At 29.3% G+C, this 10,911-nt stretch overlaps 3 protein-coding genes across 5 annotated transcripts; 1 reads left to right on the forward strand and 2 right to left on the reverse strand.

Moving 5' to 3' along the window:
- Positions 1-392: 392 nt before the first annotated feature.
- Positions 393-2,502, forward strand: Pif1 (Pif1 DNA helicase). The gene is given in 2 exon segments (XM_015333269.2): positions 393-1,132; positions 1,135-2,502. Coding segments are annotated over 2 exon segments (1,857 nt in total). The 5' UTR covers positions 393-627; the 3' UTR covers positions 2,487-2,502.
- A 61-nt stretch (positions 2,503-2,563) lies between these two features.
- On the reverse strand, positions 2,564-7,437 carry brun (trafficking protein particle complex subunit brun). The gene is made up of 12 exons (XM_015333271.2): positions 6,236-7,437; positions 5,877-6,150; positions 5,595-5,793; positions 5,304-5,515; positions 5,035-5,233; positions 4,541-4,955; positions 4,253-4,473; positions 3,816-4,176; positions 3,581-3,737; positions 3,338-3,515; positions 3,043-3,266; positions 2,564-2,948 (listed from the first exon to the last, which is right to left on the reverse strand). Exons 1-12 carry the CDS (start codon positions 7,171-7,173, stop codon positions 2,757-2,759), a joined length of 3,570 nt encoding a protein of 1,189 aa, XP_015188757.1. The 5' UTR covers positions 7,174-7,437; the 3' UTR covers positions 2,564-2,756.
- A 147-nt stretch (positions 7,438-7,584) lies between these two features.
- LOC107072934 (syntenin-1) lies at positions 7,585-10,591 on the reverse strand. 3 transcript variants are annotated; one of them, XM_089178083.1, is made up of 8 exons: positions 10,521-10,591; positions 9,887-9,953; positions 9,614-9,814; positions 9,432-9,545; positions 9,137-9,372; positions 8,895-9,048; positions 8,686-8,795; positions 7,585-8,612 (listed from the first exon to the last, which is right to left on the reverse strand). In XM_089178083.1, the coding sequence occupies exons 1-8, from the start codon at positions 10,574-10,576 to the stop codon at positions 8,558-8,560; spliced, it is 993 nt and encodes a 330-aa protein (XP_089034209.1). In that variant the 5' UTR covers positions 10,577-10,591; the 3' UTR covers positions 7,585-8,557. The 3 variants fall into 3 exon arrangements, with proteins under 3 accessions (XP_089034209.1, XP_089034208.1, XP_015188758.1); XM_089178082.1 differs by having other exon boundaries at positions 9,887-9,948; positions 10,515-10,581; XM_015333272.2 differs by lacking the exon at positions 10,521-10,591 and adding an exon at positions 10,331-10,508 and having other exon boundaries at positions 9,887-9,948.
- Positions 10,592-10,911: the final 320 nt, after the last annotated feature.

Here is a 10,911-nt window from a genome sequence, read left to right on the forward strand (position 1 = left end):
CTTTCCTTGATTCCTTCTATACATTTCCTTTATAGAAACTAATTACTTTATAATGTTTTTTAATAAATTTTTATATTTTTACAGGTACAACATTGAACAGTCAAGAATCGTTTTAATGCTATTTTCGTAATCGTTTAATGCATTTTATATCATTTCAGGAAATAAATAATTAAAATGCACATCTAAGACATTTATTTAAATAATTTATATATTTTTACAGGTACTAGAAGTTAGTCCAAACTTGTTAAAATGAATTTCCATTTTAATTTATTTTTTAGGATAAATTTAATTCCAATACACTTGCATGGATTATAATTTGAATATTTGGCGGTCAATCTGAATTCCTGACTTTTGAATACACTAGGTAGACGTCGTTGCAGTACTTCCGTTATTACATTACGTAAAATATACTTTAAAACCCATCTATTACGTGTATATATTTTCTCTCCTATGTTGTATATTTAAAAGCGCGGGTTTCCTCAAGTTTAATATATTAAAAGTAGCTATTAATGATTGAATTTTTTTTTAATATACAAATAGTTATATAGATCATAATTAACCTTAAAGCTTAATGCAACATAATAATTCTATTAAATTTAGCTAAAGGTTTAAAAAACAATAAAAGTGATGGATTCAGATTCTAATGCATTATCTTGTACAGTTATAGTGGAGTGGATTAACAAACATGGATCAATTATTCGAAGAATAAATCATAGATCTGCTTCTTTGCATTTGATTCGTGATCATTTACGAGATATGATAGTAGAAATACATGCTGATAAAGCAAATGTTAAAACCAAGTTAAAGTTAAAAAAAGTTTCTGTATTTAATAAATTTATGAACGAGGGTAAAGCATCTATTAAATTTCTAGAAGAAAATTGTACTCTCTTCTTATCCAATGCACCATCAGCTTCATTGATAAATTTCTTGAAAACGATATTTATTAAAATGACGGGACAAGTTGAGAAAACTTCAGATAGACCATTGAAAGAAAGATTATTATCAAATACACCATTGAGTGGTGCTCAAGAAATAAGTCCAGCAACAAGTAAAGAAGTTAATAGTGCTAAAGAAAGAGCAATTGCTTTGTCTCGTGCAACGGTGACTACTCCATCACCTAGTGCTGTAAAAAAAGAAAACGTTTGAGCGATAATTCACCTAAGGTACCTGCTGCTAAGAAATTATATGAAAATCCAACTATAGGTGATCTGACAGAAGAACAAAGTAGGGTTTTAAATGCTGTACTTAGTGGGAAAAATGTATTCTTTACTGGTAGTGCTGGTACTGGTAAATCATTTTTATTGAAAAAAATAATAGCAGCCCTACCACCGGATGCAACAATAGCTACAGCCAGCACAGGTGTTGCTGCTTGTCACATCGGTGGAGTTACTTTACATCAATTTGCAGGAATTGGACTTGGTAATGGAACTTTAGAGAGAGTTTTTCAATTAGCCTCCCGCCCTTATTCAGCCTCGGTATGGAGAAAAACAAAGCATTTAATTATCGATGAGATTTCTATGGTAGAGGCAGACTTTTTTGATAAATTAGAAGCAGTCGCAAGACATGTACGTAAAACTGAAAGACCTTTCGGTGGTATACAATTAATTCTGTGCGGAGATTTTTTCCAATTACCACCTATCTCCAAAAGAGATGGAGAAGTGAAATTCTGCTTTCAAAGTGAGGCATGGGAAAAATGCGTTCATTTTAATTTTGAATTAAGAATAGTACATAGACAAAAAGATCCAGAGTTTATAGAAATTTTAAATAATATTAGAATAGGAAGAGTTACAGACAGTATTTCCGATACTCTTAAGGCAACGGCTAAACAAAAAATTGAAAGTAATGGAGTTTTGGCAACAAGACTATGTACTCATATAAATGAAGCTGATGAAATTAATGATTTTCAATTGAATGAATTAAAAGGAGAAAGTAAAACTTACATAGCACAAGATTCCGATCAAATGATGACCAAAACATTGGATCAACAATTGCCAGTGCCTGGCAAATTAATTTTAAAAGTTGGTGCTCAAGTTATGTTATTAAAAAACATTAATCTTTCAACTGGCTTAGTGAATGGCGCTAGAGGAATAGTTATTAAGTTTGTAGATGATTTACCTGTAATTCAGCTTAGGTCAGGGAATATTTATCATACTAAACTCGAAAAATGGTCTATAAAAACTGTATCGGGTAGTATAGTATATAGAAAACAAATCCCATTAAAATTGGCATGGGCTTTTTCTATACATAAAAGTCAAGGTTTAACTTTAGATTGTGTAGAAATGTGCCTCTCTAGAGTTTTTGATGCTGGTCAATCTTATGTTGCACTTTCACGGGCACAAAGTTTACAATCATTACGAATTTTAGATTTCAATAGTCAACAAGTATGGGCTAATACTACTGTACTTCAATTTTATAAAAGATTTAGAAGAAATTTATATGAAATGGATATTATTCCTATAGGGAAAAAAGCTAAAATTAGTAAATAATGTTAGAAGAATAAAATCAATTTGATCAATCTTTTGTAGACAATGAATTAAATATAAGATTAAAATTGAATTAAATATAAGAAGTAATATATATTTTTATTAAAAAAATATTTTTTATAACAGTATTTTGACAGATTTCATAATTTGTCTTTTTATTAAAGAAAGTAAAAGTTTTTTCAATCATAAGTATTCGATCTTGACAACAAGGCAGAAGTCTTCTTCAAGATATTTTTTACAAATATTACAATACAAGCAATAGCACAATGAATTTCAATAATCATCTACAGTTATTTCTATCGGCGGTATGTAACGCCACGTATGTCCAGCATTTATAAGTTCTGAACATAATGTTGGAGTATTTGGTGTGGTTTCTTTGCTACTGCATTGAATATCTATTTTATACTGACCAGCGGTAAAAAATACTACTCGACACTCGTGGTATGCCCTTCCATATTCCTGCAACTAATATAGAAATATTTTTTCATTAATTTTCTTATAAAAAATATCATACAAATTAGATTAATTAATGACATATGTATTTCAAATCTTTACTTACAGCTGGAAGCATTACTTTATTTGCACCAGCGATGGATAATCTCGTATCTAATTGATAATTATTAACTCCATTATGATGATCTTGATAGAAATTAATTGATAATATAAGATCACTAAGAGGGTGTTCTAATGCATTACATACACCTACTCCAACGCTAACACATTCACCCAAATTACATGTTAGTTCATCTTGAGCTTTTACCATTGTATCATTTATCGTTACTTCTGTAAAGCAGTTCAATGCAAATGTATTCTTTAGATTTAAGTAAATTATACGAGATAACATTCAAACATACCCCACTGTAAAGGACTCATTCTAACAAGATCCAACATATCTTGAGTAAGAGTAATACCAGAGAGAGTAGCTTTTCCAGTAGATTCAGTGCCTAATAATTGCCAATGTAAATCTACTAAAGAAGCAATATGCTCAGCACAAACTTTTTGAAGCTCTCCAACATCTCCTCCCCCATTTAACTACAAAGAAAAGATTAATCAAATAAATAACAAATAATAAATAAGTTAATATAAAAATAATATACCATAGATAATTTATTAAGTGGGCATCTATCTACTGGAACAGGTATTCTACACGGTTCTTTGCCTTCCATATATATACACTTGTTTTGAGTATAATGTAGCTCCATTTCATGATTTGTCATATTTGTAACGTCCAACACAAGATAAAATTGTGATGACCTATACATTATTTTTTATAATGAAGTATTTGACTGATTAAAAAGAAGTACAATATTTATGATCATTTATTTTACTTACGTTTCTGCCGGTAATACATCCCAATTTGTAATATGTATACTTGGTAACATTTCAACTGTTATAAAAACAGACGAAATTCTACAATAGCCTGCTGCTAAACCAGCACCACCAGAATATTTTATTTTTAATTGCCCTTCAATAATATTTGAATTATGCAATGGCACTGCAAGTTTAGACAATCGTGAACTTGCTAAAGAAGAATGACCAGAGTGAGAACTCAAACCCGATCTAAAGGAAGAAGTCAGTTCAGATTGTCTTTTAGTATGATGAGATGGAGAACTTAATCTAGATGGTAGTGAACTATGTCCTGAATGTGATAATAAACTACTTGGTTGACTGAGGTAACTATTGCTATTGATATCTGAAAAGTACATACATAAATGAATTAACAACTAATTTATTTCTTCCTCTTATAACATGTGTAGAATAAATATTACCATTTCTAGATACAGGTGCAATAAAGTCTGTAGCAGCATATAAGTATAATGTAAGACTTGCACTAGTATTAGGTTGCAAGGGCAATTGGGTCATTAAATTTTCATCACTCCATTTAAATATTTTTCCTTCCGTAACAATATCTAAAGTAGATTGTACTGACAATTCTATCATTTCAATAGGAACTTGGCCTACATTTGTTATTGTTATAGTACATTCAGCACTAAAAAAGATGAAATAAAATTATACTTTTAATTAAAAAACATTGTAGATATTTTTAAAAAATTAACCTTTCTCCTCCATATAATGATATACTAGCACTTGTAACAATATTTTCACCGGAACTGAAACTTGCAGTTTGAGGTAAACTTGTAGCAACATCTAGTCTTGGTAAAGCCGGAATGACCTCAACAGTATACTGAGGATGCATCATTCCTTCCATATGCCTTAATCTGCAATTAGACTTAACTCCTAATGTATGTGTACTGAAACCAAGAATTTCTAAATCTCCAATTTCTTTTGGTCTACCAGCTAAGGTAACAGCTATAGGTCCAGATTCAGCAGGAAGCGTAATACTTTCTGGTATTGATTCAAATACAACACCGTTAGTAAGAAGTCTCATATTAGACACATGTAATTCAAATGGTAATGGATTTATAAATTGCATCGATACTTCACAGATATCTCCTTCGACCCATAAGTAATCTATAATATAATAAGCTCCGTATAGTTAATGAATGACCTCTAAAAATATTCATTTAATACAAGCTGTGGATTACTGTACCCATTTTACTTTTGGACATAGTTTTACGTTCTAATGAACCAAAGTTAATAGGAGTAAATAAAAATGGACCATGATCTTCTTTGACCCGTTCAATTTTTTGTGGCTGCAAATGTGGTTGCAAATTTTTCAGAGAAAAATACTTCGTCTTTGGGATATTTATTAAATTAGCCGGTGGAATAACTGTTCCAGAGTCTAAAACCTAGTAGAAATGAAAGATATAGTTTTATTATAGAATTTATTTATATACATAATATATTTGTTAAACTTACGAGAGGAACAGGAGCACCTTCGCATTGCTGAGATACAGTTTGAAGTTGTAATGAAGTTTCTTTACGTTCAGTAGGCGATAAATGATTATACATAGTCTGAAGTAAAAATGTTAAATGTCTTGTAGCTAATGCCGGATTACCCATACGATTTGCAGCAGCAACAAGTTCGTTTATAACATGTATTTGAATAACAGGCCAACCTCTATGTCCATCTACGTAGAAAATACATTTATAATTAAAAAATAGTTTTTTAAAAAAAGGAGAAATACATTGGTCTAATGTATTTATTACCTGCAGGCATATCAATAGGATCTAATGACAATTTGAAACCAGAAGTAGCTTGTAACATTAAATTATAACATTGTTGCCAATCTGGACTAGGATTATTTTGAGAAACATGACGGGTAGCAGCTAATCGTAAACAAAATGCTGCTTTTCTTATAAAACCAAAACTTGTATATAAATCTGATAACGTAGTAAAACGGTCAATCTAAAATAAATATAATATATTTATTTGATTAAAAATGTCTATATTATAAATTTCAAGTTTGTAATTAAAATATTTATTAATACCTTTTCTTGTTCACTCAAAGTTAAATTGATAAGTATGACATTGTTTAAGTAAGATGCTGCCTGCAAGGTACAATTCTGTTCTATTGATATCCTTGTTGCTTTAAAGCTAGCTTCTGTTTCAATTATACCTGCATACTGATATTTACTATAATGAACAATTGCTTCACGATATTTTTTAGATATTTCTTCAGGTAATAAAATATGTGGCATATTTGTTTTTACAACATCAATAGTAGGCGGTGATGGTAATACAGCGACAGCTTGAGAGCCTCGTCTAAAAATATATAATATATAAATATAATACTTTTATAATTTAATTAAATATTATAAAAAATAGAAATATTGTAAATTATACATACCTCTGCTTACCTGGACTTCCTTCTTGAAGAGAAGAATTTCTTTGTAATGGAAGATTTCTGCACATATTAGGATACAAAACTAAAACAGAAGCAGCACATAATCCTTCATAAGCTGCACCTAGCCACAGCCAGTCATTAACAGCTTGTAAAACATTAGCTGCTGAGTTATAATGATTCAATGCATCTGTTGGGAGCCCAGCTTGAAGGCACAAATCTCCTAAATGTTTTGTCATACGTCCCACGCATCTTTTTCTATTATTCCTAGATTCAAGATCTAAACCTATGAAATCTTTTTTTTCAAAAGGTGCTAAAAGAAGAGATACACGATCTATTTTCTCTCTAGATCGTTCTAATCTTTTAGATTCTAAAATCCAGAATAATGAATGAAGACATTCCACGATATATGTTTCAAGATCAGGAGAAGATTCATCTGTATAAAAAACAGCTTGTGTTTTAAAATTGGATGGAGTGCTGAATGATTCTGGTGGATCACGAGGATTATTTGTTTCAACAGGTCCAAATAAAATAGCCCGAGAATCATACAACGTGGCAGTGTATTTTACTTTTAAAGTTTCATGAAGTCTGCACAGTTCATTCAATTCTGTTTGATTATCGTACTTGCCAAATGTTATTAGGCCCAAAAGCCTTCTATGCGTTTGGAATTCTCCCCAATCATTATTTTCTACAGGATGATCTTTGACAAATCGAGCAAGTATTTCTCGTGTATTACCAGAAGAGTCTCTTACAGTAAATCTACTCCCTGCCTTGATGATACGTTCAAATAATCTAGAAACTGTTTTTTGTTTAATCTGTGTACCAATCGGTTTCAAAAGTAAAAGCAGTGCCGCGTGATCATGAGCGGTTTGCTCGTAATCAGGGTGAGACATCTTATTGTCGGGCACTGGACTCGACAAAATAGCACTAATAGCCGAGCGCATTTATGTGTCACTCAGTATATAAGGGTACTTATATTAAGTACCTTAAACGAACATTGACATTGTTCTTTTTATTTAATTAAAATGAGTTTTTATGAAAAACTGTACTTCAAAACTAATATTCATCAAAATCATAATATAATATTATATATTCAATATAGTTTGTCATATGTAACGTATGCGATTGTGAAATCAAAATGACAGGTATCAATGCATCTTGTTACTGCCATTTTGAAAACAAGAAATGCGCACGCGCAAATATTGTAGAATCAGCTGACAGAAATAATGAAATAAAAAAGAAAATAACATCCGATTTATTCTCATTTTAAATCCTCGTAATCTTCTCTTGGTTCTATTAATAATTTATGTTAATAATCTCTATTATTAATTATAGGTTAGAATTAAATAATTAAGTAATTGATCATTCAATTTATTATTTCCTTTTACGATAACATTTACAATGTTTATATATATTTTTATTTGTATATATGCAATTAAATTGTGAAATTCTTAAAGAACTATTATAAAATGTGGCACAGAGGGAATTAACAATATCCTAATACATTGTATATATGGCATGTTTCTATCTGGTGTATTTAACAAATATATGTATAATAGAAATAACACCATACTAACATTGGCAATAAAGAAAGGTATTGTAAAAAAAATATGTATATTCTCCTGTAGATATTATTAGTTATTAATTATTTAGGGTCTCTCATGCAACAGTAATAGAATAACATGAGCATCTTTGTATATGCATATACATATGTAATTATATTAAGCACTAATCCAATTTAAACTATTAGTTTTTTAAATCTTTTCTACGAATATTGTTTCTGTAGAATAACACAGCCTTCTATCGAAAAATACTATTGATTGACATAAACGAATACATTATATATATGTATATACCATTTACATTTTCAAATATTATATAAATGTATATAGAGCAATTTTTATTGCTATTATATTTTTCACATCATAAACATTATATAAACACAATAAATACGTAATAAAATAATCCAATTAATCAACAGTTACGAAACGAAATACAAATAAAAAAGATATTTTTTTTACATTGTGCATATATGCTAAATTAAAATACTATGATCACACGATGTAAAAACATAGAAATTTTTATGTGCACTGTTAATTTTTTTGTATTTCGATCAATATATCATGCATATCTTGATAAGAACTGATATATTATGTGTGCTGCATGAGTACTTTATAACAATCAAATTTTGTGCAATAATGAAATATGCATAAAATACTTATCATACATGTTATAATAGTAACATATTAAGATTATCTTGGCATATGTAGCTCCTCATTATAAAATATAGTATGTAACCAAAAAGTAGATATCTTAACTTGTAATTCTTCATACATCTGGCACAGAATGATCCATTAATGTTTTTAATAAACTACTTGACATCCTGTAAAAAAGATTGAAAAAAGAAACAATTATACTTTAATATCTCCAATCTAAGAACAAAATAAATTACTTACTTTTTAACCATATGATCATAAATATATGACGGAATTACAGTAACTGTTATAATATCTCCGCCATTTTCTATTTCTGTTGTTATTTGTTTATCCTTTAATCCAACCACATTCTAAAAAATAATATAATGATATTATATGTTAAATAATTTTTACTAATTATAATATAAGAAATAGAGAGAGAGAGAAATTTAAATAGGAAGTTATTATACCTTGCCATTAATTTCTAGTATTTGATGATCAATTAATAATCCATTTCGTGCAGCTGAAGTATCTTTTACCAATGCAATTATCTTTCCATTTTTAAATTGAAATCCAATGCAACCAGAACTGTCCTTGTGCATAGTAACAGTACGTTCAAATGGTCTAAAAATAAATACATTAGTAATAAAATTATTAATATAATACATTTCACAATTCGAAAAAAAACATATAATAGCGTATTATAACAAACCTATCACGAACAACAACTTTAATGCCATTAACATCAGCATTACGAAACAGTTTATGCACTTGATCCATTGTATACCCAGCTACGCATTCTTCATTAACACTTAAAATTTGATCACCAAAACGTAACCCAGCAAGTGCAGCTGGAGATTCTTGACTCACAAGACACACAAAGATACCATTATTTACAGAATGTACTCTTAGGCCCACTCTTCCATTTTTATCTTTACATAATGTTAGCTGAAACAAAATCATAATTATTGAAACCATCAATAAATATTGATATGTATATATATTACCTCTCTAATTCCATTTGTAACATGTGCTCGTTGGAGACCCAAAGATTGTCCAGAAAGTGGTGCAACCATATTGGGTACTGCTCTAGGTGTTTCTGCAGGTGTACTCACTGTCATCTAAAATTATAAGCAAACATTATAGAAAATAGGAACACATTATAAATATTTAAATAAATAAAACTTACATTTGCTTTGGTAGAAACAGTATATTCAGGGACATTGTTTTCAATCATCTTGTTGCTTAGATCCAAGCCCATATAATCTCCTAAAGAAGGATATATAGGACCAGATGGAGAAGGATCAAAAGCAGGAGCAGAAGGTGCCATAGGTTCAGGTAATACAAATGGTTGTGGAGTAAAATATGGGGATTCCGCCTGCATTTGAGCCTATAAAAATATACGTAGTATATTAATTATTAGTAGGTTCAAGTTCCTAAAGGTTAAAGATCTTTCTCTTACTTTCATCATATGGTCCACCTTCATATCTTCGAGAGTTGGATAGAGAGACATTTTGTATAGTTCTGCAATTTAATAATTTCATAAAAGAATTAGAAATTACTGACTACATAAAAATTACTACATCAATATTATAAAACAATATGTTTGTTACATCTACATCAGACATTATTTGATAGAATTGAATAACATAAGATTTAGAGTTGCAATCGTTAATAATATAATTTCTAGTCATATTTTTTCCTGGTATTAATTATCAATTTTTTTTTACGCAATGCAAAGGAGAAAAATATTCTTTATACTTAAGTTAATAATGAGTATATCCGTTACGAAATTTCACAAAAAGATGCAACGATAAAAATTCTAGTTCTGAATTGATTAGATTTTATCGACAATTTTCAATATATTCGTGGAAATAATTAACTTAATAAATATCTATTTACTTACTCGATTAATACTTGTAAATCAAGAATAAAAACTGATAGAAAATTCCTAAAGAAGTAGAAACTGTCAAAATTTTATTAAGTAAAAGTGCGTTATTGATGCGTTATTAGTGCGTTCGATGCGTAGCACTCAATGAAGCATACTGAAAAACTGGCTTTGTGTACTGACTCACACTCAACACACTTACACTATTCCACAAATTCTGATAACACTTGTATCGTATCCAGTGTTGTCAAATCTAAACGTCATCTAATACGTCAACAGCATCACATGCAACAAATGCATTGAGGCAAGTATAAAGTACATAACTTACATCACAATTGCATTCTGTATTCAATGTATAATAAATTCTTAGTATATAATTGATTTTTTCATTTAAGCTTGCTTCATTAGATACATTAGATTCATTGAATATGTAATTTTTTGAAAGCCTTTAAAAAGCCTTAACCTAAATAAAAATTTATTTAATTTATATAAGATGTAAAAATATTAAAGATTTAAAGTAGAATTGTTAGTGAACAAATTTATATAAATATGAAAAAAGAAAACAAGAAATAGATGCAATATAAACCATAAATTCAAAA

The sequence above is a fragment of the Polistes dominula genome, unplaced genomic scaffold (genome assembly GCF_049000335.1).
Source record: "Polistes dominula isolate Pdom_NZ unplaced genomic scaffold, Pdom_raw_medaka contig_77, whole genome shotgun sequence".
In the NCBI taxonomy this organism is placed as follows: Eukaryota; Metazoa; Arthropoda; class Insecta; order Hymenoptera; family Vespidae; genus Polistes; species Polistes dominula.

What these genes read in the sequence shown, in the direction of transcription:
- brun (XM_015333271.2), bottom strand. Translation starts at nt 7,173, where the DNA reads ATGCGCTCGGCTATTAGTGCTATTTTGTCGAGTCCAGTGCCCGACAAT. An exon ending in GGAAGTCCAGGTAAGCAGAG is followed by an intron (nt 6,151 to 6,235) that starts GTATGTATAATT and finishes ATATATTTTTAG; the next exon opens with ACGAGGCTCTCAAGCTGTCG. An exon ending in AATGAGTCCTTTACAGTGGG is followed by an intron (nt 3,267 to 3,337) that starts GTATGTTTGAAT and finishes ACTGCTTTACAG; the next exon opens with AAGTAACGATAAATGATACA.
- LOC107072934 (XM_089178083.1), bottom strand. Translation starts at nt 10,576, where the DNA reads ATGACGTTTAGATTTGACAACACTGGATACGATACAAGTGTTATCAGA. An exon ending in AGGTGGACCATATGATGAAA is followed by an intron (nt 9,815 to 9,886) that starts GTAAGAGAAAGA and finishes ATATTTTTATAG; the next exon opens with GCTCAAATGCAGGCGGAATC. An exon ending in TTACAAATGGAATTAGAGAG is followed by an intron (nt 9,373 to 9,431) that starts GTAATATATATA and finishes ATTTTGTTTCAG; the next exon opens with CTAACATTATGTAAAGATAA.